Source organism: Chrysochloris asiatica, unplaced genomic scaffold, assembly GCF_000296735.1.
Source record: "Chrysochloris asiatica unplaced genomic scaffold, ChrAsi1.0 scaffold00054, whole genome shotgun sequence".
Classification (NCBI taxonomy): domain Eukaryota; kingdom Metazoa; phylum Chordata; class Mammalia; order Afrosoricida; family Chrysochloridae; genus Chrysochloris; species Chrysochloris asiatica.
This window is the reverse complement of record NW_006408572.1, coordinates 8,579,850-8,604,254: the sequence shown is the minus strand read 5'-3', so window position 1 is coordinate 8,604,254 and position 24,405 is coordinate 8,579,850. Positions and strand designations below refer to the sequence as shown.

Here is a 24,405-nt window from a genome sequence, read left to right as displayed (position 1 = left end):
TATCATGATCTGTTTTTATGAATGAGATAACGCCTGAGACTACTATTATCATGATCTGTTTTTATGAATGAGATAACGCCTGAGACTACTATTATAATGATCTGTTTTTATGAATGAGATAACGCGGGAGACTACTACTATCATGATCTGTTTTTACGAATGAGATCATCTCTGCACTAAGAGAAAGAGGTTAAATAATTTGCTCCAGATTACAAAGCCGGTAGGCAGCAGAAGCTGTATTTAATTTAGGCAGTCTGATTCCAGAGTCTGTGTTCCTGTCACCATGCTATATTGTCCCTCAGTATTGACCATGTTAAGGAGCTCTGGTAGCATAGTGGTTATGAATCGGGTTGCTAATCTCATGGTCAGCAGTTCGAAACTACCAGCTGTTCTGCGGGAGGGAGATAAGCTTTCTGCTCCTGTAAAGATTTGCAGCCTTGGAAACCCTGTGCAGGGTCACTATGAGTTGGAATTGATCCCACAGTACTTAACAACAACAACATTAACCATATTAAAATATAGCCACATTTCACATGAAATATAATCTTTTTGCTGTTTAGATTTTTGAAAGGATATTTACTATTTAAGAAATCACTTGTCTATAAAGAGCGTGCTGAATCTATTATCGGCAGTGATTTCTCAGCAATTATCATGAATACTCAGGAAATCTTGGGAAGTGAGAAAAATTCACCTACAAATTGTTTTCCAATGTAGTGAAAATTTAGGAGTAGGAAATTAAACAAAGAAGCTACCTGACTTATTTATACATCTAAACATTCATTATTTTAGAATTTTCTTTTTGAGCCAATGAATTTAGGTCTTATAGGCATTCCTGTAAGCACTTGGAAAGCTAGGCCCTGTGCATTCAGGGGGGAAAAAAATCCCTCTTAAAGGACAACGGAGTTCCTGGGTGGTACAAATGGTTAATGCTCAACTACTAGCTAAAAAGTTGGAGGTTCAAGTCCACCCATGGGTGCCTTGGAAGAAAACATCAGCGACTGGAAATAGGATGGGAGCACATGACCAAGATTCAGGTGGTCTGAGGCACTGACCCTAGGCTTGGAATTGGGAGCTAGGAGTCCTAGTGAGTCACTGTAGGATAAGCACTCGACTACAAGATTGGTTTGAACTGCAAGGTTGGAGGTTCAAACTCACCAGCCACTCCTAGACAGGGTCGCGATGAGTCGGAACTGACTCAACGGCACTTTAACAACAAAAACAATGCAAAGAAGAGGAGTCCCTGTTGTTGTTGTTAAGTGCTGTTGAGTCCATTCTGACCCATAGCAACCCTGTATAGGGTTTGCAAGGAGTAGTTGGTGAGCTTGAACCATCAACCTTGCGGTTCAAACAACTTTGCAGTCTGATGCATTAGCCCACAGTGCCACACCAGGACTCCTGGATGACACCAAATGGTTAATGTGCTTGGCTGCTAACTGGAAGGCTGAAAATTCAAGTCCACCTGAAGAAAAGATAGGTGATCTATTTCCAAAAAAGACGCTATCAAAAACCCTATGGAGCACAAGTCTACTCTGACACACATGAGATCTCCATGCGTCAGAAAGACGTGATGGCAACTGCTTTATTTATTTATTTAGTGTAAAGAAGCAAAGAGTGTTTCTGAGCATCAATGGTAGTTTCCAGGCCCAGCAGTCAAAGAGGGCCAGAAGCACCACCTAGTGCCCTGTGGTTTACTGGTGGCAGCAGTGACTTTAGCAGTTCATTCAGGCCTGTCTGACTCAGTAAACTTCTTGGTAATTTTGGAAACTACCTTGTTGTTGTTGTTGTTAAGTGCTCTTGAGTTGGTTTCAACTCATAGTGACTCTGCCTAGGATTTCTGAGGAGCGGCTGGTGGGATTGAACTGCTGACCTTGAGGTTAGCAGTTCAGTATTTATCCTACAGCCACACCATGACTCTTAGTTTCCTATAATAAATTATATTTCCTCATAATCTAGTGTCCAAGACTTACAACTAAGAACTTTACCACAGATATTGGCTGAAATCCCAGAACCAGAAAATGCAAATATGGTATATTTGGATACTTGAGACACACATACAGGCTCAAGGAGTCCTGATGTGATGCTGTAGGGTAAGCACTGGACTGCCAACCACAAAGTTAGGGGTTCAAACCCACAAGCCGCTCCTCGGAAACTCTATACAGGGTTACTATGAGTTAGCACTGACTTGATGGCACTTAACAACAACAAACCGGAATCTATGAGTAGCATAAACAAGTACAAGACTAGTAGTGGAAAGTTGGAGATTTGAACCCACTCAGAGGAACCTTGGAAGTGAGACCTGGTGATCTGCTTCCTAAAAGTCACAGCCTTGAAAACCCTAGAGAGCAGTTCTATTCTATGCACGTGGGGTTCCATGAGTCAGAATCGAGTCCCCAGCAACTAACAGTAACAACCTATTCTAAAGCCTTTAGCTGGGCCTTCTCCCCATCATCCCAGACTGTCTACTTTGGAGACTGGGCTGTCCAGAGAGATCCAGGGGCCAAAGTTTTCAAACCTTCAGCATAGAGCAGGGCTGGGAAAGGGTGAGGAATAGGCGGGGGTGATGAAGGAAAGGGATGTGGACTAGATTGGAAGATGGATGGAGAAACAGATTTGGTAGAGGGGATAAGAACGGAGTAATGAGGAGTAGGTCTCCCATCCCATGCCAGGCCTCAGCTCCAACCTCAGATCTAGCCTCAGCCCTGTCTTATCTATGCCAACTTCAGCCTCATCACCAGCCTCCCTGCACCCAGTCCCAGTCCCAACAGAGGCTCAGGTGACTCGACTTGTTTCTATATTGATGTTTAGTCATCCAAACAGATTTCTTTTTCTTTAAACAATAAGGCTCACCTGCTGTGCATGGGTAGCTTCACTCTGCAACTTCACATCCCCTCGCTACTTGCCATCACTCAAGAAAGAACATCTCAGTAGATGGCCTTCCCTGGTCTTGGGTCTCAGACTCTGTGCTTTTTGTCCTTGTTTGCTTTCCAAGTTATGTTCATCCTCTCCTCCTTTCCCAGACTCTGCATTTTGGCTTTGGAATCTATGCTATGTCCTTAGCATGGTCTCTAGGTCAGCTGAGGAAGGGGAGAATTCTGGAACGGTAGGGTTGGGAGACAGACAGCTGTAGTAGGCACTTAGAAGCCATGGTGAAATTAGCTTCTTTATGTGGCCTTTTGCCTTAGTTCTTTGGAAAAACAGTTGGTGAGATCCCCTTCCCCACAAGTCCGGAGGAGTTACCGTTGCCCTAGTTCTTTGGAGAAGCATCTTGGGTAAGTTGGGGGCTCCCAGGTTGTTTTCTACTCCAGAGGGTTTGGTACTTTTGTCCAGGTTGCTAGCTATTTCCAGGGTAAGCAACTTCATGGTTTGCTACTTTTTGCCTAGCTTTGGGCAGCAGTTTGCCCCATGATTGGTCTATTTTACACATCTTGGAGGGATTGCTTGGTTTATTATGAAAATTGGGTGACTTGCAGGACACTGACAAGACGGTTCAAATTTCAGTCATCCTGGGAGGGCCATTCCTAAAAATTTACAAGGAATTTGCTAAAGTAATCAGGCAACACAGACAAAAGAGAAAATCAGCAGAGAGTTGGTGAGGAACCTTCTGAACACTGCAACATTGAAGACAGCAGGGGACCCACAAGGGACCCTGTGCCAGAACCAACAGTGACAGGTCTAGAAAGAGCCCTGTGGCAAAGCTGATGGCTATGGCAGAAAGCTGCTGCTAGAAAAACAGTGCCAGTTAGCAGCAGAGAGGCTGAAGGTTGTGGGGCCAAGTTAACCTGCAGTTAGCAGTGGCAAATGCCCCATCTCTGCTGAGAGTTATAACCCTAAGGCTAACAGGGCTCCAGACCTGAGGGACAAGAAGAGGATGAAGGAAGGCCTATCCTGTCAGAGCCCATAAGGGGTGTGTTTAGCTGAGAGAAGCTACGAGGGCAGCTCTGTGATGAAGAAGATTATATGTACTTTCAGTTTGGGGAGAATCTTCTAGACTGTGCCTGCATGCTTCCTGGTCCTGATCCTAAGGTGGGTTGTTATAGTTAAACCACTTAATTCGCTCATTCAGTACAATCTGTGAGTTTTTTATGGTCATGACAATGAATTATCAAGTTTAGCAGAGAAGTAGAGGGCCATGGGGGGAATAGTTGGTTTCAGAAAAAGCTGGAGAATAGAGAGAGATGTCTGACCTCTGCCTCAGAGGAACCAGCTTTGTGGTGATCCTGATTCTTAGCCTTCTGGAGTCTAGACAAGTTCATATGCAAAAACACAGAAGTCTAAGATGGGATAGGCCAAGCATGGAAAATAAAATGTTTTTTCAGTGCCTCAAATGGAGCAATCTTTTGTGTAGGTAATGCCATACATATGATCTGCCGCCTTCCTTCCCTATCTACCTTCTGCAGAGGGAGCCCCCTACTGGAGGTACTCAGGAATGGTGGGGTTCTGTTCAGGACTTCTCTGAGGGCCCCCTCTCAGATTGCTTTCTACTCCTACAGGCCCCAGAGGTCCCAAGGACCTCACAGAGGCACCCATGAGAAAGCTCCAGGGCAGTTTTAGAATTCACAAACACAGGTACACTTCCATAGCCTGTGGTCCCTAAAGCAAATCATACCCAGCCCTTAATCCTCTCTTGTGATCTCTCAGAAGAGTCTCCTTTCTGAGGCTTTCTCCATGTGGGGTAAGCAAGCCTTAGCAATTTGGTCCATCAGTGACCCCTTCCAGTGATAGTGTCGCACTCCTGGGAGCACCAGGTGCTGAATGCACTCATTCCATATTTCTCTCATTCAGTAATCCATCAACCCCCTAACAAACATATGTCCGGCTCTGTACTGGTAGCGTAGTGGTTACGAATCCAGCTGCGAACCGCAAGGTCAGCAGTTCGAAACTACCAGCTGTTCCGCGGGAGAAAAGATGCGGCTTTCTGTTCCTGTAAAGATTTACAGCCTAGGAAACCCAGTACAGGGTCGCTCTGACCCGGAACCGACTCCACGGCACATAACAACAACAATACTTGGAGTGACAGATGTGGAAATTAATGATGTAAGGAAAGATGAGGCTTGCTGCTTGTGTAAGATTTACAGCCTCAGAAACCCTAAACAGGGTTGCTATGAGTTGGAACCTGACTTGGTGGCACACAACCAGCAACTTCAGGGCCCCTTAGTGTAGGGGCAATGTGGAGGGTAAAGGGCAACAGACTGTCTCTGATGGTGGTTCACATAAACAGAGGGGCAGGCACCTAATTTAGTCAGGTGATGGTGGTGGTGGTTATGTGCTGTGGAGTCGGAACTGACTCATAGCGACCCTGTACAGGGTTTCCGAGACTGTAAATCTTTACGGGAGCAGAAAGCCTCATCTTTCTCCCGCGGAACAGCCGGTAGTTTCGAACTGCTGACCTTAAGGTTCACAGCCTGATTTGTAACCACTATGGAGGCAGTGGTAAAGTAGTTCCTAGAGGAGGTGATGTCCAAGCCATCAATGTTTCCTTGTCACCCACAATGCACCTGGTTAATGGCAACATGCTAAGGAGAACAAAATCTTGAAATAAATGTGCAGTTTCCTGGAAAGTTGTATTTTTTCCTGAATATTTGAGAAGAAAAATTAAATAAAGCACTACTTTATTATGAAAATATGCACCAAAGATTATTATGACGTAGAAAGAAGATGCACAATTCCACATGAATTTCTCAATATAAAATAAGATATTTCAAAGAACTCTCCCACTCAAAAGGCCTACAACCCTAGACTCCTCTGGTCCTTTCAACTGAGTTCTTTCTCTTCTGTGTTCAGGTTCCAGTATTAGCAAATGCTACTTAAGTGGAAATTTTTGAGAATCATCAGCCAGTGAGAAAATATTTAAGTTTCTTAGCTTGGCCTTCAAGGCCATTAATGGGAACCTCTGCCCCAGCAGAGCTTCATCCTACACTGTTCTCCTACATGTTCTCTGTTCTTACAGCTGCTCCCCAAACAATCAATAATATGCCCAGCTGGTTCATTCCTTTGTGTTTCTTCACAAGCTGCTCCTTTGTTTGCCTGGCATGCCCCTGCCCACATATCCATCTGGCAAACTCCTACTCATCCTTCAAGACCCAGATCAAAGGGCTCCTCTTTTGTGAATCCTTCCCAGCAGGCTTGAGCAGAGTGAGTCAGTTCCTCCCTTGTACAAATCTGTGGTGACTAAGAACCCCTTCTTGTACTGAGATTGCTTTTCTTTGTGACCATTTCTCTGATTGGATTGTGGGGGAGAGACTGTATCTTACTCACATTTCTATCCCCAGTCATAAGCATAGCACCAAACAAGGTAATTGTCACGGACTGAATTATGTTCCAGACAACATTATGTGTTAACATGACTAGGTCAGGTCTCTTAGTTTTTGGGCAGTTATGCAATGAGATAAACACACTAGGATGTGGTGTAAGAAGCCTTGGTAGCATAGTGGACTGCAAGCTGGATTGCTAACCACAAGGTCAGAAGTTCAAATTGACTAGTCACTTCACGGGAGAGAGGTGAGTCTTTTTTGCTCTAGTAAAGATTTACAGCCTCAGAAATCCTATACAGAGTTGCTATGAGTCGGATCCGACTAGGTGGCACAAAACTACCACCACCACCATGATGTGGTCTGATGTAATTGTTCTCCATTGTTGTGATGTGCTGCGAATTCTGACCTCTATTGGAGTGGCCCAGTGGTTAAGCACTCTACTGTTAACCAAAAGGTCAGTGGTTCAAACCCACCAAGCACTCCATGGGCTTCTATAAAGATTTACAGCCTGGAAACCCTGTGATACAGTTCTACTCTGTTTTATAAGGGTCACTGTGAGTTGGAATAGACTTGTTGGCAATAGATTTGGGTTTTATGGAATATGCTAATGAGCAGTAATGTTGTTGTTGTTAAGTGCCGTCAAGTCGGTTCTGACCCATAGCGACCCTGTATAGTGTTTCCAAAGAACAGCTGGTGAGCTTGAACCACCGACCTTGCAGTTCAAATGACTTTGCAGTCTGACGCATTAGCTCACAGCGCCACACCAGTAATAGGTTATGTTAATGAAGATTAGGTCCTATCGTTGAGGCAGGGTTAAGGCGGAAAGCAACATCCTTGTTGTTGTTGTTAAGTGTCGTTGAGTCTATACAGACCCCTAGCGACCCTGTAATGGGTTTCTGAGGAATAGCTGGTGAGCTTGAACCACCGACCTTGCAGTTCAAACGGCTTTGCTGTCTGGCGTATTAGCCCACAGCGCCACACCAGGACTCCAGCTGACATATTGGTTCCAACCCACAACAAAACAGAATGAAGCACTGTACAGTCAGCCCTGTGCTACCCTCACAACTGTTGCTATGTCTGAACAGATTGTTGCTGCCACCGTGTCATCTTGTTGGGGCTCTTCTTATTCGCTGACCCTCCACTTTACCAAGTATGATGTTCTTCTCCAGGAACTGGTCCTTCCTGACAGTATGTCCAAAATACAAGACACGGAGTCTTGCCATCCTTGCTTCTAAGAAGCATTCTAACTGTGCATCTTCCAAGAGAGATTTGTTTGTTCATCTGGCAGTCCATAGCACTTTCAGCATTCTTCACCACAACCATAATTTAAATGCATCAAATCTTCTAAGGTGTTCCTTATTCGTTGTCCAACTTTCCCATGTATTTGAAGCAATTGAAAATACCAAGGCTTGGGTTGGGCACATCTTAGTCCTTAAAGTGATATATTTGCTGTCTAATAGTCTAAAGAGGTCTTTTACATCAGATTTGTCCAACGCAATATATCGTTTGATTTCTTGACTATTGCTTCTACGAGCATTGATGATGAATCCAAGCAAAATGATGTCTTTGACAACTTCAGTCTTTTCTCCATTTAGCATGTTATTTACTGGTCCAGTTGTAAGGATCTTTGTTTTCTTTACATTATAGTGTAATCCAGCCTGAAGACTGTAGTCTGATCTTCATCAGTAAGCATTTCAAGTCTTCTTTGCTTACAGCAAGGTTGTGTCATCTGCACATAGCAGGTTGTTAATGAGTCATCCTCCAACCCTGATGACACATTCTTATTCATATAATCCAGTTTCTTTTTTGTTCAGAATACAGATTGAATAAGTGTAGTGAAAGGATACAATTCTGATGCGCACCTTTCCTGATTTGAAGCCATTCAGTACCCGCTTGTGCTCTAAGGACTGATGCTTGTTCTTTGTGGAGGTTCCTCATGAGTACAAGTAAGTGTTCTGAAATAGCCATTGTTCTCAATGATATTCATCGTTTGTAATGATCTACACAGTGCAATGCTTTTGCATAGTCATTAAAGCACAAATAAACATCCTTCTGATATTCTGTTTTCAGACGAGATCCATCTGACATTAGCAATGATATCCCTAGTTCCACATCTTCTTCTGAATCAATTTGAATTGCTGGCAGCTACCTGTCAAAGGATTCTTTGTGTGGCGCTGCAGAATCAGCACTGGACTGTGAACCACAGGATCGGCAGTTCAAAACTACCAGCTGCTCCTCAGAAAACCTAGACAGGGTCGATATGAGTCAGAACCTACTCGACAACACTTAACAAAAGCAGCAGCAACCTGTCAATGTAGTGCTGGCAACTGTTTTTTAAATTATCTTCAGCAAAATTTTACTTGCATATGATATTAATGATATTGTTCAATGACTTCTGCATTCTCTTGGGTCACCTTTCTTTGAAATGGGCACAACTATGGATCTCTTCCAATCGCTTGGCAGGGAGTTGTCTTCCAAATTTGTAAGAATAGATGAGTGAGAACCTCCAGCCTTGCAGCAATTTGTTAAAACATTTCCATTTGTATTCCACCAATTCCTGGAGCCTTGCTTTCACCAGTGCCTTTAGTGCAGCTTGGATTTCTTCCTTAAGTACTATCATTTCTTGAGCATATGCTACCTCTTGAAATGGTTGAGCATTGACCATTTCTTTTTGGTACCAAGACTCTGGGTATTTCTTCCATCTTCTTTTGATGCTTCCTTGGTGGTTCAATATTTTGCTCACTGTTGTTTTTAGGTGCCATTGAGTCGGTACTAATTCATAGCGAGCCTATGCACAGCAGAATAAAACATTGCCCAGTCCTGTGCCAACCTCACTATCATTGCTACACTTCAGCCCATTGCTGCTGCCACTGTGCTAATACATTTTGTTGGGGGTCTTCCTCTTTTTTGCTGACCTTCCACTTTATCAAGTATGATGTCCTTTTCCAGGAACTGGTCTCTCCTGATAATAAGTCCTAAGTGTGAGAGGTGAAGTCTGACCATCCTGACTTCCAAGGAGCATTTAGGCTGTATGTCTTCCAACACAGATTGGTTTGTTCTTTTGACAGCCCATGATGCTTTCAATATTCACTTCCAACACCATAACTCAAATGTATTAATTCTTTTACGGTCTTCCTTATTCACTGTCCATCTTTCACATGCATATGAGGTTATTGAAAATACTATGGCTTGAGTCAGGCGTACCCTTAGTCCTCCCACTGACATCTTTGCTCTTGAACACTTTGAAGAGGTCTTGTGCAACAGATTTACCTAATGCAATGTGTCATTTGATTTCTTGACTGTTGCTTCCATGAGTGTTGATGGTTGATCCAAGCAGTATGAAGTCTTTAACAACTTCAACTTTTTTTCTCCATTTATTTTGATGTTATTTATTGGTCCAGTGTTGAGGATTTTAGTTTTGCTTACATTGAGGTGCAACCCATACCAAAAGCTGTGGTCTTTGGTCTGCATTAGTAAGTATTTCAAGTCTTCTTCACTTTCAGCAAGAAAGGTTGTATCGTCTGCGTATCGAACCTTGTTAATGAATCTTTCTCCAATCCTCACGCCATGTTCTTCATAGATTATGTGCTCAGCAAACAGACTGAATAAGTATGGTGAAAGAACACAACCCTGGCGCACACTTTTCCTAATTTTAAAGCGTTCTGTGTTCTGTTCAAACAACTGCCTCTTGGTCTATGTACAGGTTCCTCATGAACACAAGGAAGTGTTCCTGAATACTCATTCCCTGCAGTGTTGTCCAGAGCTTGTCATGATCCACAAAAGCCTTTGCGTAGTCAATAAAGCACAGGTAAACATCTTTCTGGTATTCTCTGCTTTCAGCCAAGATCCATCTGATGTCAGCAATGATATCCCTCATTCCATATCCTCTTCTGAGTCCAGCTTGAACCTTTAGAAGTTCTCTGTCAATGTACTGTTGAAGCCATTTTTTTAATTGTCTTGAGCAAAATTTTACTTACATGATCGTTTAATGATATTGTCCAATGATTTCTGCATTTTGTTTGGTCACATCTCTTTGGAATGGGCACAAATATGGATCTCTTCCAATCAACTGGCCAGGTAGCTGATTCTTGATCATACGCTACTTCTTGAAATGAGTGAACATCTTTTGGTACAATGACTCTGGGTATTCCTTCCATTCTTTTTCTTTCTTTTTTTTTTTTCCCACTGCAATGATTATAATCCCCGCCATGTACCATCAGTTAACAGGTTAACAGTATTTCTAGCTCTTCATTTTAGCTCTTTTTTTTAAAAAAAAATCAGGCATATATAATAATTTATACCACCAGAGGGCACATTCTGCAAGTCTGCCTCCTGGCTGCTAGCTCTCAATCTCTCTCTTCCCATGAATCTAGAGTCCTCAGCTGCTCCCTCTCTCCATGTCCCATCTCTGCCTCTGTCTCTGGTGTCACTGCTTCTCTGGATAAGGTCCCGCATTCTGCTTGTGCATTTCTCCCTTGATGGTCCTGGGTCCTCTGTTTCTGGACTGTAAGATTAACTACTCCCCCTCCTTCCACCTTCTTTTGGTGCTTTCTGCATCATTCAATATTTTGCCCAGGGAATCCTTCAATAGCACAAGTCAAGGCTTGAATTTTTTTTTTTTTTTTTCAGTTCCCTCAGCTTAAGAAATGCTGAGTGTATTCTTCCCTTTTGGTTTTCTAATACCAGGTCTTTGCACATTTCATTATAATATTTGGCTTTGTCTTCTTGAGCTGACTTCTGAAAATTTCTGTTGAGCTCTTTACCTCCTCATTTCTTTAATTTGTTTTAGCATCTCTACACTGGAGAGCAAGTTTCAGAGTCTCTTCTGACATCCATTTTGGTCTTTTCCTTCTTTCTTGTCTTCTTAATGACCTTTTGCTTTCTTCCTGTATGATATTCTTTATGTCATCCCACGACTCTTCTAATCTTTGGTCTTTAGTGTCTAATACATCAAACCTGTTCTTGAGATGATCTCTGAATTCATGTGGGATATGTTTAAGGTCATATTTTGACTCTCGTGGACTTATTTTCATTTTCTTTAGCTTCAGCCTGAACCTGCATATGAGCAATTGATGATTTGTTCCACAGTGTGCCCCTGGCCTTGTTTTGGCTGATGATACGGAGCTTTTCCATCATCTCTTACCAGAGATGTAGTCAATTTGATTTCTGTTTATTCCATCTGGTGAGGTCCATCTTTTTTGTTGTTTCAAAAAGGTAATTGCAATGAAGAAATCATTGGTCTTGCAAAATTCTGTCATGCAATATCCAGCATGACATATTTAAACCATATTTTCCAACCACTGATCCTTCCTGTTTGTTTCCAACCTCTGCATTCCAATCAATACATCTTGGTTGAATGTTTGATCAATTCCAGACTGAAGAAGTTGGTAGAATTCTTCAATTTCATTATCACTGGCTTTAGTGGTTGGTGTGTAAATTTGAATAATAGTGGTATTAACTGGTCTTCCTTGTAGGTGTATGGATATTGTCCTATCACAAACAGCGTTGTATTTCGATATGTTCTTTTTCCTGATGAACTAATGCCATTCCTCTTCAATTTGTCATTCCTGGCATAGTAAACCAAGTGATTGTCAGATTCAAAAAGGCCAATACCAGTCCATTTCCACTCATTAATGCCTAAGATATTGATGTTTATACCTTCCATTCCATTTTTGACAATTTCCAATTTTCATAGATTCATACATTCCATACTCTGATTAATGGATGTTTACAGATGTTTCTTTTCATTTTGAGTTGTACTTCATCAGCAAATGACAGTCTCGAGTGCTTTACTCCATCTGCGTCATCACGGTCAACTCTGCTTTGAGGCGACAGCTCTTGCCCATTTATATTTTGAGTGCCGTCCAACCTGAAGGGCTCATTTTCTGGCACTATATCTGACAGTATTCTGGTGGTCTACATCATGTTTTAGTATTTAGTATTCTGGTGGGCAGTTACCCCACAATAATGTTTTCAGTGACTTAATATTCAGAAGCAGTCTGTCTCTCCTTTCTAGTGTATCTTCGTCTGGAAGCTCAGCTGAACCTATCCACAGTGAATGACCTTACCAGGATTTTAAATACCCATGGCATAGCTTCCAGAATCTTAGCAACACACAAGCCATCACAGTATGAAAAACGGAAAGATGAGTAGTTGTCCACATCTTGGTGGTGTCCTCTAAGTTAGAAGGGAAATGGCTGCTGCAGAGACAAGGCTGGTATGCTAAGAGGAACAGCTCCTATACATCCATACCTTTGAGCTCAGAGCAGTGGATCTGTGAACAGCAAAAATGAGGAGGTGGGACCTGCACAGTCATTAAACTCTGAATCTGTGCAGGGGCACAAGCTGAAAACTTCAAAATGGCCACAGTAATGTCAACTCAAACCATATCTCTATCACTTCCACCTGCTCCAGCTATCTAGGAAGCGACAGCTCCCTCCTTCTAGGCACACTGAGACTCTTTGTTCTCATGCTTTAGTTATGCATATGCTGGGAAGGCTTTGACAGCCCCCTTCTCTGACAGCTCCCTCCTCCCACTATGTATATATAGACAAAACTCTGTTCTCTAGGAAGGGGCAGGCAGCCTAGTACCTTGTGGCTTTCCTACCTTTTCAGTGTTCTGCATACCACCCTTAGCTCCTCTGACAAGTGAGAAGTTTGTATACCCCATGATATAAAACGACCCTAGTCCATGCCCCTTGTGTGGAAAAACTTAACTGTGTAGCCAGCTGCCACTGGAGACAGTGGTCCTCAGCCATCCTTTGTAAGTTCCTGTTGGCACACGTCTCTTACGTAATAAACTAATGTCTCTCAGATTGGGTCCTGGTTGGTTTTTTTCAGTCTCTTGGCAACAAAGTAGGCTTTTCCTTTCTGGGCCTAAATCCCAACAATCAGGAATAATAAATCTTCTAGAACTGACAGAAAGCCTTCCCTTAGAGCCAGAGCCTTGAACTTAGACTTTTAGCCTCTGAACCTATGAGAAAATAGATTTCTGTTCTTTAAAACTACCCACTGTTCCTGTTTCAGAGCACTGAAAAAACGAAGACAGCCTGTACTTCTACTTCACGGGAGATGGAATCATCTGAGTTTCCTTATCCAATTAAAGACAGAGTCCTCTACTAGCCTTCTCAGGAAATGACTCCTAGAATGGCACCCTGGGGTTTCTGAGTACACTCTGGCTCCACCTCCCTGGTGGCCTTTCAGAAACAGTATCCCTTACTGTCGAAACCGGTGGGGCCACTTTCCTAGAGTGTACGTGGCAGGCCCTTAAGCTTTCATAGGCTCCTGTACCCCATTCAGGGCATTTCAAGCAGACAGACAGCATGCCAAATGCAAAAATCCAGGACGGAGGAAAAGTCTGGTGCTTCCCTTGAGCAGGTGAGAAACTAATGGCTGATGTATGGGCTCAAGAGGGAGGAGGGAGAGTGGATGGATGGAAAGGTAGCTTGAGTGCACTTTTGATTGTGAAAAGCCTATACACCAAGTAAAGAAATTTCTTAGTTTTCCAATAGGCAGTGGAGACCATAGAAAGCCATACTGTACCTTCTAGGTTTACTTTCACACTTGTTAAGTGCCATCGAGTTGGTTCCAACTCATAAGGACCCTGCATAGGGTTTCCAGGTTGTAATTCTTTGCAGGAACAGAAAGTGTCATCTTTTCCACCTGTGGAACAGCTGGTGGGGTTGAACTGCTGTCCTTGTAGTTAACAGTTCAGTGTTTCTCCTACAGAGCCAAAATAATCCCCAGTTTCACACTTCAGTGATTTTTCTTTATGTGAAGATATTTTAGGAAACACTGCCACCATGTGGCTTCCAGTTAATGCAACTTCAAACTTGAGTTGCCAAATTTTATAACATAGTTTAATAATTAGCTCAAAGACCACATCTCTTGATTTAAATAGTTAAAGTAAAACCAAATTCACCCATAAAAAAGGATACTTTCCTAAGTTTTTGCAAGAAATCATTATGTTTAATTCTCTTTATTTCTTATTTTAAAAATTCTAGTTCAAACTTTTCAGAAATTCTGATAGAAGTGATCTTTTCTATCCCCAAACCAGTAAAACCAAAGCAGTTGTCACCGAGTGGATTCTGCCTCATAGTGACCCCATGTGTGTCAACAGTAGTACTGTGCTCCGTAGCGTTGATTTTTCCAAAGTAGATCACCAGTTATTTCTTTCGAAGCACCTCTAGATGTACACAAACCTCCAATTTTTTGGTTAGCAGCCAGCCAAACTCTTAGCTTTTTGCATGTCCAGGGGCTCCTTTTCTACCCCCCAGTGACCCCTTTCTGAGAATCACAAGCCCTGTAAAAGCTCATCCCATTTCAGGGCAGTTGGGTATCAAGCTACCTCCAGACCATGCCCCTCAATGATCATAGATTCAAGGTCAGTCCTGTTTGTGTTCACCCTGTATGGTCCCGCAGTTGAAACTACCCACGTTCAAATATTTCTACTACAAGTTTTTAGCTGGATGACTTTGACCAAGTCACCTAATCTCTCGAGTCTTCATTACTTCATTCTTAAAATAGGGAGAACACCTTCTTCATAAAGTTATTGTGAGGATAAAAAGACAACATATTTAGAAGATGGCATGTAAAAGGGTGTGGACCATCACAGGTCCTCATAATGGGGGTGTCTCCATCTTATGGCCATGTTATTGAGCACGAAGCAGGCACTCAAAGGAGGTTTGCATTCTGATATCCCAAATTTATTTGGCCCTCAGCAGCGTTCCCTGGGAATACAACCTGCTAGATTCTGAGGCTGTAGGCCGTGCCACCCCTATCTCCACGCCTTACCTATTGCCCCAGACCTTGCTGGGTGGGCTCTGCAGTTCACGGGTCTGAGCCAAGGGCAGGAGCCCTCAGGTGCGTGGGCGTGAACGGGGCGGGGCGCCGCTCCCTTCCTGGGGGTTGTGGGTGTGTGTGGATAATTCAATCCCCGTGGGACTCTGCGTCTCGCCTCACCCGCAGCTCCGCGGATTGGTCGTCTCAGCTCACCCCCCGCCCTCTGTACCCCTTTCGTCCCCAGGTGGCTCAGGCCCCTGTGGTGATCTCTGTTTACCGAGAGATCCCGTTCAAGTTCGGCTCCTTCACGGCCCTTGATCCCCTCCAGGGCGACAACCCGGCCGAACCTTCCTCGCCCTTCCCCTCCCCCACCACCTGGAGAGGTCGGGTAAGGGGGAAAGGATGTGTAGGAGTGGGGTGGGGGGAGTCCCAGGCCTGAGGGTTCCGACTGCTCCCGCCCCGGTTAACTCAGTAACTCGCGCGGACCCAGAAGCGCCATCCCCAGGCCTGGTTCTCTGGCTCCCCCCGCCCCTCCTTGTCGTCTCACGGTGACGTGCCCACCCCGGGCTGGCAGCTACAGCCTGAATCTCAGGGATGCCAAGTCCCTAGCGGAGGCACAGAGTGGGAGACCTCGTTCACAGGTGTTTCTTCACCCTCGCAGACGGCGATGACCCCCAAGCCGACCGGACCCCCGGACGGGGGCTGGGGCTGGGTGGTCGCGGCCTCAGCTTTCGCGGTGAATGGGCTCTCGTACGGGATGTTGCGCTCCCTGGGCCTTGCCCTCCCTGACTTCGCCGAGCATTTTGACCGAAGCGCTCAGGACACTGCGTGGGTCAGCGCCTTGGCCCTGGCCGTACAGCAGGCAGCCAGTGAGGGGGGTCCCCAGTGGGAGGCGGGAACGAGGGTGGAGAGGCCGTGAGTGCAGTGGTGGGGGACTTGCCTGATGACCTGACCACCCTGAGAAAGCGCCACTGGCGTGAAACTTAGCTCCCGAGAAAACAGGTGTTGGTGGTCAAGAGGAGGAGCTAGTAGGCCGGGGGAGGAGTTCAGGTTAGGCAAACAGCCAATGAGAAGTGTTGGGTCGAGTTTGGGGGTCCAGGAGCGTCTTTCATTAACTCCACCCCCTTTAGGCCCGGTGGGCAGTGCCCTGAGCACCCGCTGGGGGGCGCGTCCAGTGGTGATGGTTGGAGGCATCCTCACCTTTCTCGGCTTCGTCTTCTCGGCTTTCGCCCGCAGCCTGCTGCACCTCTACCTTGGCCTGGGCCTCCTCGCTGGTGAGGGGAGAACGAAATGTCGGGATTCTTAAGGGGGTGAAAGGTGGCGGCGACAGGAGTAGGGTGGGGTCTGCTGCGGGGAGCATGACTGGGAATGCTGGGTAGGCATCCCTACCCTCACCCCATCCTATCTTACGCAGGCTCTGGCTGGGCCCTGGTATTCGCCCCTGCCTTGGGCACCCTCTCTTGTTATTTTTCGCGCCGTCGAGTTCTGGCCGTGGGACTGGCACTTACCGGCAATGGAGCTGCCTCGCTGGTCCTGGCGCCAGCCTTGCAGTTCCTCCTTGACACTTTTGGCTGGCGGGGCGCCCTGCTCCTCCTAGGCGCCATCACTCTCCACCTCGCCCCTTGTGGGGCCCTGCTGCGACCCCTGGCACTCTCCAACGACCCTCCAGTTTCCTCTCGCGGGCCCCTCGCAGCCCTAGGCCTGGGACTCTTCACTCGCCCTACCTTTTCGGTCTTTGCTCTGGGAACGGCTCTGGTGGGGGGCGGATATTTTATCCCCTACGTACACTTGGCCCCCCACGCCTTAGACAGGGGCCTGGGCGGGTATGGGGCAGCGCTGGTGGTGGCTGTGGCTGCGGTGGGCGATGCGGGCGCCCGCCTGGTGAGTGGGTGGCTGGCTGACCAGGGTTGGGTGCCTCTCCCGCGGCTGCTGGCAGTGTTTGCGGCTCTGACAGGCCTGGGACTGCTGGCGGTGGGGCTGGTGCCGGTGATGGGGGGTGAGGGCTGGGGCGGGCCCCTCCTGGCTGCAGCTGCGGCTTACGGGTTGAGCGCCGGAAGTTATGCCCCGCTGGTTTTCGGGGTGCTTCCAGGTCTGGTGGGCCTCGGAGGTGTTGTGCAAGCCACTGGGCTGGTGATGATGCTGATGAGCCTCGGGGGGCTCCTGGGCCCTCCCATGTCAGGTAAGGGCTTTAGCCAGCAGACCCATTCCTGGCTTTCCCCTGACCCTGGGGTCAGAGGTCTTCTAAGTTCCTTTACCCTTCCTCTCAGGCTTCCTAAGGGATGAGACTGGAGACTTCACGGCTTCCTTTCTTGTGTGTGGCTCCTTCATTCTCTCAGGGAGCTTCATCTACATGGGACTGCCCCGGGCATTGCCTTCCTGTGGTCCAGCTTCCCGTCCAGCCACTCCACCCCCTGAGATGGGGGAGTTGCTTCCCATTCCCCAGGCTGCTCTGCTATCCGCGAAAGGCCCACACCCTACTCGAGATACTGCTTGTTGATCATTTTCTTGTGTGAGCCCCTACCCTAATAAAGAATTTCTATTCTTTTTTCTTTTTCTTGCAAACTCCACTGTTAGGCAACCAAGGGCCCTAGAAACATTCTACTTACGACACTCAAAAAGCCTGGTTGAAAGGAAGAGGATTCCAGTAGGCCTTGAAGGACGGGGGCAAGCATGTGTCTGTCCAGCCTGTTGAATCTTCTTTCCCCATATCCTTATCACCATAGTGGAGAACCTTTGAAAAGTTGTCTGCCAGTCCATTGGAGGAGAGGAGTGCTCATGTGTGCCATCTGTCCCACCCTTACCCGAGTATCCAGACCTCTCAAACTAACTTGTCTACATTTCAAACTTCTACTGGCCTGAGCGAAATACAGGAATCCCAGTATCTCCTTCCAAGTTCTCTCTCCAACTAGTGTCTTAATTTCTTTTCTAAGAAACAGGAATAATGGGATGGAGTGGGAAGTTCAGAGAGCCAAGTTCAGGGTTCAAAGGCAAGCCCTAGCCATGACTCCTTTTAACCCAGTCAAGCAGATGGGTCCTAGCTCTGCTTGGGGTTATGATCATTATCCAGTTTCCTTATCAGTTTTATCTCAAAGGGACATTCCTGCTTCCCAAACCTCGCTGTCTTCAGAGAAGAAACTTAGAGGCAACACTACAGAAAACATGTAAAACATGATAAGCCCTCTTGACTTTTGATTTTCACAGTTGTTCACAACTCAGTGGGGCAGGCTGGACTCTGGATCCTTCAGAAAATGTTGGTAAATCTGAGATGAGATAAGAGTCCTAAACATAATACAAAGGGTTGGCACCATATCACAGATCTAATCTGGGAAGGCAGGTCACGAGGTTTAAGGCACTGTGGCTCCATGGGGACCAAGATGGGTCAGGAAAAGACCTGGAGCTCTGGGTCTCTGGGCCTGACTGCCCTTCCTTGGAGTTCAGTCCTCCTCCAAACTCTCCTTGGGCAAGGGGGTCTTGGTATCCAGGGCCTCTGTTACAGGGTCCTGGGACTTGGAGGTAGGTGGTGAAAAGCAGAAGAAGCCAGGCAAGGTGATGAGAACTCCACTGCCTGCAAGAAGGAAGGCCCCAGCCACCACAAAAGAAGCTGTGTAGTTGCCTGTCACATCCCGGAGGTGACCTAGGCTCAAAAGAGAAAGAAGACACATGGGTGATCTGTTACCTGGGGCTTAGGACTAAGATACATTTTTTGATTGGAGGCAAGAAAATGAGCCTTAATTCATCTATCTTGGAAGAGTTGAATTCCAAAGGTAGGATTGAATGCAGAACTCATTTCACAAGGGGCCTCAAAAAGGTACTTTCAAATCCTTTCTTGTTTTCAGAAAGAACATCCAAACTAGCCAGTGAGGATTTGGGGGGGGGGGGAGGGAGCAGATGGAATCAGTCACATCTGTACCTTTTTTCTAGTTACAGTGACCCTTTTCCATTTTCAGTTAATAGTTACGAAGAAATTGTTAAGGGTCTGAAGGTTCTTGCATCTTGAGCCAGAACTTTGACCAGATGGCTCAGACATCTGGGTTGGGGCCCAGTGGGCCAAGGGGAAGATATGCTGTGGCAAGCTAAACGTGACCAATTCCAGCCAGGTCCTCTGAAAGTCCACGTTGTGGGCACCCTGCCAAGGGTTACACTTATCTGTGTCTTTCCACTCCATTTCCCAGCCTGAGTTTTCTTTGCCCCATGGGTTCATTTCAGGGTAGGAATGGCCTTGCAGGCTGTGTACTGTACACTACTGGGGATGGCATTCACATACAGTCAAATGTGAATAGTATTCCCTCCAATTGTGTAACATGGTACCCTGACCCACCAGGGAGCCTCATTCCTCTTACCTGACAAGGGGGCCCCCAGCAGCCCCCCGATGCTCTCTACCATCTGCACCAATCCTAGGCCACAGTATATCCTTCCAGTCCCCACCAGTTCAGGCAGTATGGAGAATGCCACTGGGGTCAAGGCCCCTGATGTGAAGCCGTAAGCCACAGCCAGAGCCACCAGAGCTGTGGGAGCCTGAGCCATGGGGAAAAGGACCAGTGATACACCAGTCAGGGTGGTCCAAAACATCAGAAGGCGGGACACAGGCCCTGGGATTGCATCCCCCAGCCACCCAGAAGCCACTCTTCCCACAAGGTCAGAAATAGCAGCCACTGAGAGTAGGAATGCAGCAGGAAGTGGGTCCCAATTCAGGTCCTGGAGATGGGCCACCAGGTGAACGTAGGGAATGAAGTAACCAGTGTTGATCATGGTGAGTGCAACAGTGTAGCGGAGGAAGGGGCCATGATGAAGCAGGGAGACAATTTGGGCCCGAGGGCCACCCACAACAGGGTCCTCAGACAGGTAGAGGGGTCGGAGGAGAGCGCCACAGGCCAGCAGGTGGAGGGAGAGGGCAGATACCAGCAGCAGGGCCCCCCGCCAGGCATACTGGCTGAGCAACCACTGGAAGAGGGGGGCAAAGGCAAAGGAGGAAAGGCCGACACCGGTCAGTGCCAGCCCTGTGGCCAGGGATCGACGACGAGAGAAGTAACGGGACAGGCAGGCCAGGGTTGGAGCGAAGGTCAAGGCCCAGCCAGAGCCTGCCAAAAAGGAAGAAATGAGGAGTGAGGGGCTTGGGGGGGGGTGTGCCAGTGTCTCAGAGTCTCCCAGCTCCTCCCACCTCCATAATCCCAACATTGCTCAGCAACACAATGTAGCACTGATCTGAGTTTCAAAGTCCTGGTTTTGATACTTCACAGCTGTGTAAACTTGTGTGTTTTGCACAGCAGCACTGATTTAGGAGGCTGGGAAGTCCTCTGTCAAAGTCTTGCTTTTGATATTTACCTAGCTGTGTGTTTTACTTAACCTCTCAGCCTCAATCTTCTCATCTACAAAATGGGGACAATAGATCCCATGGGATTGTGGAGGTTAGAGATAATGCTTGTAAAATAACTAGCACAAAAATTTGGAGTTCGATTCATGCTCTACTATTTCTGGCTGTACGACCTTCATTTGCCAAGATTCAAAGCCTTTATTCATATGTAAATATGTACTTATTTCACAACCACAGAACCTGGCATGATTTTATTATAGTTCTTCCTTCTACATTTCAATCCCGCTAGCCCTGACTCTTATTCCTCGTTTTTTACTTCCCTAATTTCCCTACCTTGCTTATCAATGCACTCATCTCCCTAGTAGTTCCCTTCTGGGCATAAATGCCAGCCATACTTTCCCCTAAGCCTTTCGGAAGGAACAGGAAGCATGTGAAAGTTCACAGAACAAAGATCCTGCTCTTGCCCAGAATCTCACCTGAGAGCAGCCCAATACTCAGGTATAGGTGAGTTAGGGAGGTAGCAAAGGAGGAGAGCAGCATCCCCAGCGCAGCCAAAACGCCCCCGGTCATCACCACGGGCCTGGGGCCGAACTTCGTGCTCAGAGCACTGCCCACTGGGCCTGGGGAAAAGGTAGGGTTTTCCCGAGATCCCAGGCGTCCTTCCCCAGCATCCGCCCCTGCCCTGTCCCCGCATCCCCTCTCCCTTCCAAGGGACAGAGTCTGGACCCAGGTGCAGCACTCACTCCCAAATTGCTGCACCGCGATTCCTATGGAGGCGATCCAGGAAACGCGCGCCGCCTGCTCGTCAAACGCCGCCATAAACTCCACGAAGAAGACGCCGAAGGAGCGGAGCACCCCGAACACCAGCGCCGACTGGAAGAATGCTGATAGCACCACCATCCAACCCCAGCCCCCGTCTGGAGGTTCAGCCCTGCGCGCCATCGGACGGTAACAGGGCTGCTGCTACTCAGATACCGGGCTCCAGGGCTGAGCCCACCCACCCAGGCACCCAACCTCTGCCCACCCAAAGAGCCACCCAGCCTGGCGGCTCGGGGCCAAGCGGGAAAGGAGAGGTGGTAAAGAGGAAGGCAGTGACGTGGGCTTGAAAGCTGCCGAGAATCTGTGACAGACGCCTGCGTCTTTCTCCGAGAGGGGGTAGCCAGAGGGAAGAACTGGCCCGCGCAAGCCGCGCTCTAAGGGGCTGGGGGCGTGGCTCCGCGAGCCTAGCTTTGAAAGCTAACGCTAAGGAGCCGGCGGGTAGGGCTGACTTTAGGCCACACCTCCACGGCACGCCAGTCTCCCTTTGGATAATCTGTTTTATCATTGGAGTTGTAAGCACCTGGCCCATCCTGGTCCACTGCTCACCAATAAGGACGTGGTACTCCTGAGCAAGGGGTGGGGCAGAAGGGTAGGGCAGGGTTTAGGACCTACTTCTGCAGGATTTGTTGGGGGGGTGGGGGGTGGCGGTGTTTAGAGCGCATGCGTAAAGGAGCTTTAGCGGACGATTCGATGAGAATTCTAGTGTGGCGCTGTGAGCTAATGCGTTGGACTGCGAAATCGGTTTGAACCATAAGGTTAGTGGTTCAAGCTCACCATTCGCTCCTCGGAAACCCTATACAGGGTCTTTATGATTCGGACCTGACTCAATGGCCCTTAACAACAGATGAGAGTCCTAAGGAGCTCTGGTAGCGTAGCGGTTATTTCGGGCTGCTAATCTTACGGTCAGCAGTTCGAAACTACTGGTTGAACTGCTGGAAGAAAGATGAGGCTTTCTACTCCGGTAAACACTTACAGCCACAGCACATCACACCTGTGTGGGTAGGATAAGCAAAGGTCCACGGTTCAAACCCACTAGCCACTTAACGAAGGGATAGGGACGCAAGGCCCAGGGCTCAAGACCCTACTGTTGTTGTTGTTAGGTGCCAACTAGTCAGTACCGACTCATAGCGACCCATGCACAGCAGAACCGACTCATGTACAGCAGAACGAAACACTGCCTGGTCCTGGGCCAACATCACTACTGTTGCCAAGCTTGAGTCCATCGATGCAGCCCTTGGCCAATCCATCTCATTGGGGGTCTTCCTCTTTTTCTCTGACCCTCCACCTTACCAAACATGATATCCTTCTCCAGCGACTGGTCCCTCCTGACAATATATCCAAAGTATGAGAGACGAAGTTTGGCCATCTTGGCTTCTAAGGAGCACTCTGGCTGTACTTCTTCCAAAACGGTCTATTAGTTCTTTTGGCAGCCCATGACACTTTAAATATTCTCCTCCAAGACCCTACTAGGCAGTTGCTAATCTTAAAATTTCAGTCTCATGTAAAAAATCAAGTGGGAAGTTGAAGGGGACTGATGGGTAAATTCATTCAGGAATGAAAAGCGCTCAGTTGCTTAATGAGGGGCCCAGGAGTTGCAAGGCCTTGGAAGAGGGATTATGAGACCCATAAGGAGCTCCTAACCTAATGACTCAGCTACAATCTAGATGCCTAGATCACTGAATCTTTGAGGGGTTCAATGGGCAAGAGAAGAGAGAAGGGGCTGGTGGGTTCCTAGTGGAAACTCTCGATTCAGTTCCTACCAACAGGAAACCTACAGGTCACAGAGACCAAAAATAACTGAGAGGAAGGGCGGTTGTCAGTTCACCAAGGGCCCCCCTCCCACCACCTATCCCTTCCTCAGTGGGGCTGGAACGTTTTCCTGTGCCCGCTAGCAACTTCCTAACCACATCATTTTTTTTTTTTTTTTAATGTTATGGTTTGTTGTTGTTAAGTGATGTTGAGTCGATTCCGACTCATAACAACTCTGTATAGGGTTTCTGAGAAGCAGCTGGTGAGCTTGAACCACAGACATTGGTCTTCCTCTTTACAATTGAAGTTCTTCAGAACCTTGAAACCTTGGACTTAAGGATTCATACCCAAACCAGTGGGGAAAAACATAACAAAAAAAGATAGAAGAGGGAAGTTACATAGTTTTGTTTTTTTAATGCCGTCTGAGCCTTATAATTTTATATGGGAAAAATAAAATAATGCTACTTTTTTTGTGTGCAAGTAGAGCCAAAATTTTGGTGGGGAATATGCTCTAAGTGCAGAAATGTTGTCACTGTTGTTTTTTAGGGTTGTTGCTGAAGGGGGCAGTTGAATTAGAAAATCATTCATGAAAATGCTTTAGTTTAGGGACAGGTCTGTAGTAGGAGATAAAGTGATATTAACTGTTTTCTAAAAAATTTTCTACCAGATAAAATGCAGTAGTTTAGCTTTCAGGTCATGAGTTTTAAAAGATTGAGAAATCTTTTAACAACTGCAACTGTTAATTCTGAAAGGAACTTCAGAGACCATGTTAACTGACTTACCTCGCAGTAAAGAAATTTAAGGCCAAAGGAAATACCATATTAGAATTAGTCACTTTCTTCCCTGGTGTGGTGCTGCGGGTTAATGTGCTAGACTGCAAGGTCGGTGGTTCAAGCTTCCTAGTCACTCCTCAGAACCTTATACAGGGTTGCTATGAGTCGGAACCGACTTGACGGCACAGATTTGTGTGTCCAGTGTACACACAGGACAGGGGAAAGGGAAGAAGAGGAGTAGGCAATGTGCATTGGACACAAACCAAGCTAGGCAGGTGAAATTGGCATACTGTTTCTATCTACATAGCCCCCTCCAGCTCCTGTTATCCTCACAGGACCCATAGCCAATCCATTTCCCCAACTTCATCTATTCCCTGGAGGTGGTGGGTCCCAAGCATTAAGTTTCCCAGCATAGACTCATCCCTCAGTTTCTTGGTATTATTTGGTGGGTTTCTGCTTTCTCCCTGACGCCTCCACACCTCAGGCAGGAAGTGATTTCAGAGCAGCAGGATGCAGGTGGCTCCGGAGAAACTTCATGAAGTCACAGGTCCCTACACAATGAGCCGGAAGGCAAAGGCAGGGAGGGGGTGAGCAAGGACCATTTAAAATATCTGGTGGGATGGGATAGTACAACAGGCACAGAATCCAAGAGAGCATCCAGGAGGAGAGTCCTCTACCCCAAGCTCCCAGCATCCCCAATAGGAAAGACCCAGGACACACC

General features: G+C 46.8%; 2 protein-coding genes across 2 annotated transcripts; one reads left to right on the top strand and one right to left on the bottom strand.

The window, feature by feature from the left end:
- The first annotated feature begins 15,279 nt into the window (after positions 1-15,279).
- SLC16A11 (solute carrier family 16, member 11) lies at positions 15,280-17,529 on the top strand. Its single transcript, XM_006863490.1, has 5 exons — positions 15,280-15,434; positions 15,575-15,901; positions 16,163-16,306; positions 16,447-17,211; positions 17,300-17,529. The coding sequence occupies exons 2-5, from the start codon at positions 15,700-15,702 to the stop codon at positions 17,527-17,529; spliced, it is 1,341 nt and encodes a 446-aa protein (XP_006863552.1). The 5' UTR covers positions 15,280-15,434; positions 15,575-15,699.
- Positions 17,530-18,466: 937 nt separating this feature from the next.
- Positions 18,467-21,285, bottom strand: SLC16A13 (solute carrier family 16, member 13). The gene is made up of 4 exons (XM_006863338.1): positions 21,087-21,285; positions 20,820-20,963; positions 19,373-20,110; positions 18,467-18,666 (listed from the first exon to the last, which is right to left on the bottom strand). Exons 1-4 carry the CDS (start codon positions 21,283-21,285, stop codon positions 18,467-18,469), a joined length of 1,281 nt encoding a protein of 426 aa, XP_006863400.1.
- Positions 21,286-24,405: the final 3,120 nt, after the last annotated feature.

Bases quoted from the DNA above. Each gene is read 5' to 3' on its own strand.
- SLC16A11 (XM_006863490.1), top strand. From the start codon at position 15,700: ATGACCCCCAAGCCGACCGGACCCCCGGACGGGGGCTGGGGCTGGGTG. The intron at 16,307-16,446 runs GTGAGGGGAGAA...TATCTTACGCAG, and splicing joins TGGCCTGGGCCTCCTCGCTG to GCTCTGGCTGGGCCCTGGTA. The intron at 17,212-17,299 runs GTAAGGGCTTTA...CCTTCCTCTCAG, and splicing joins CCTGGGCCCTCCCATGTCAG to GCTTCCTAAGGGATGAGACT.
- SLC16A13 (XM_006863338.1), bottom strand. From the start codon at position 21,285: ATGGCGCGCAGGGCTGAACCTCCAGACGGGGGCTGGGGTTGGATGGTG. The intron at 20,964-21,086 runs GTGAGTGCTGCA...CCTTTTCCCCAG, and splicing joins CGCGGTGCAGCAATTTGGGA to GCCCAGTGGGCAGTGCTCTG. The intron at 20,111-20,819 runs GTGAGATTCTGG...CCTTTTTGGCAG, and splicing joins GAGTATTGGGCTGCTCTCAG to GCTCTGGCTGGGCCTTGACC.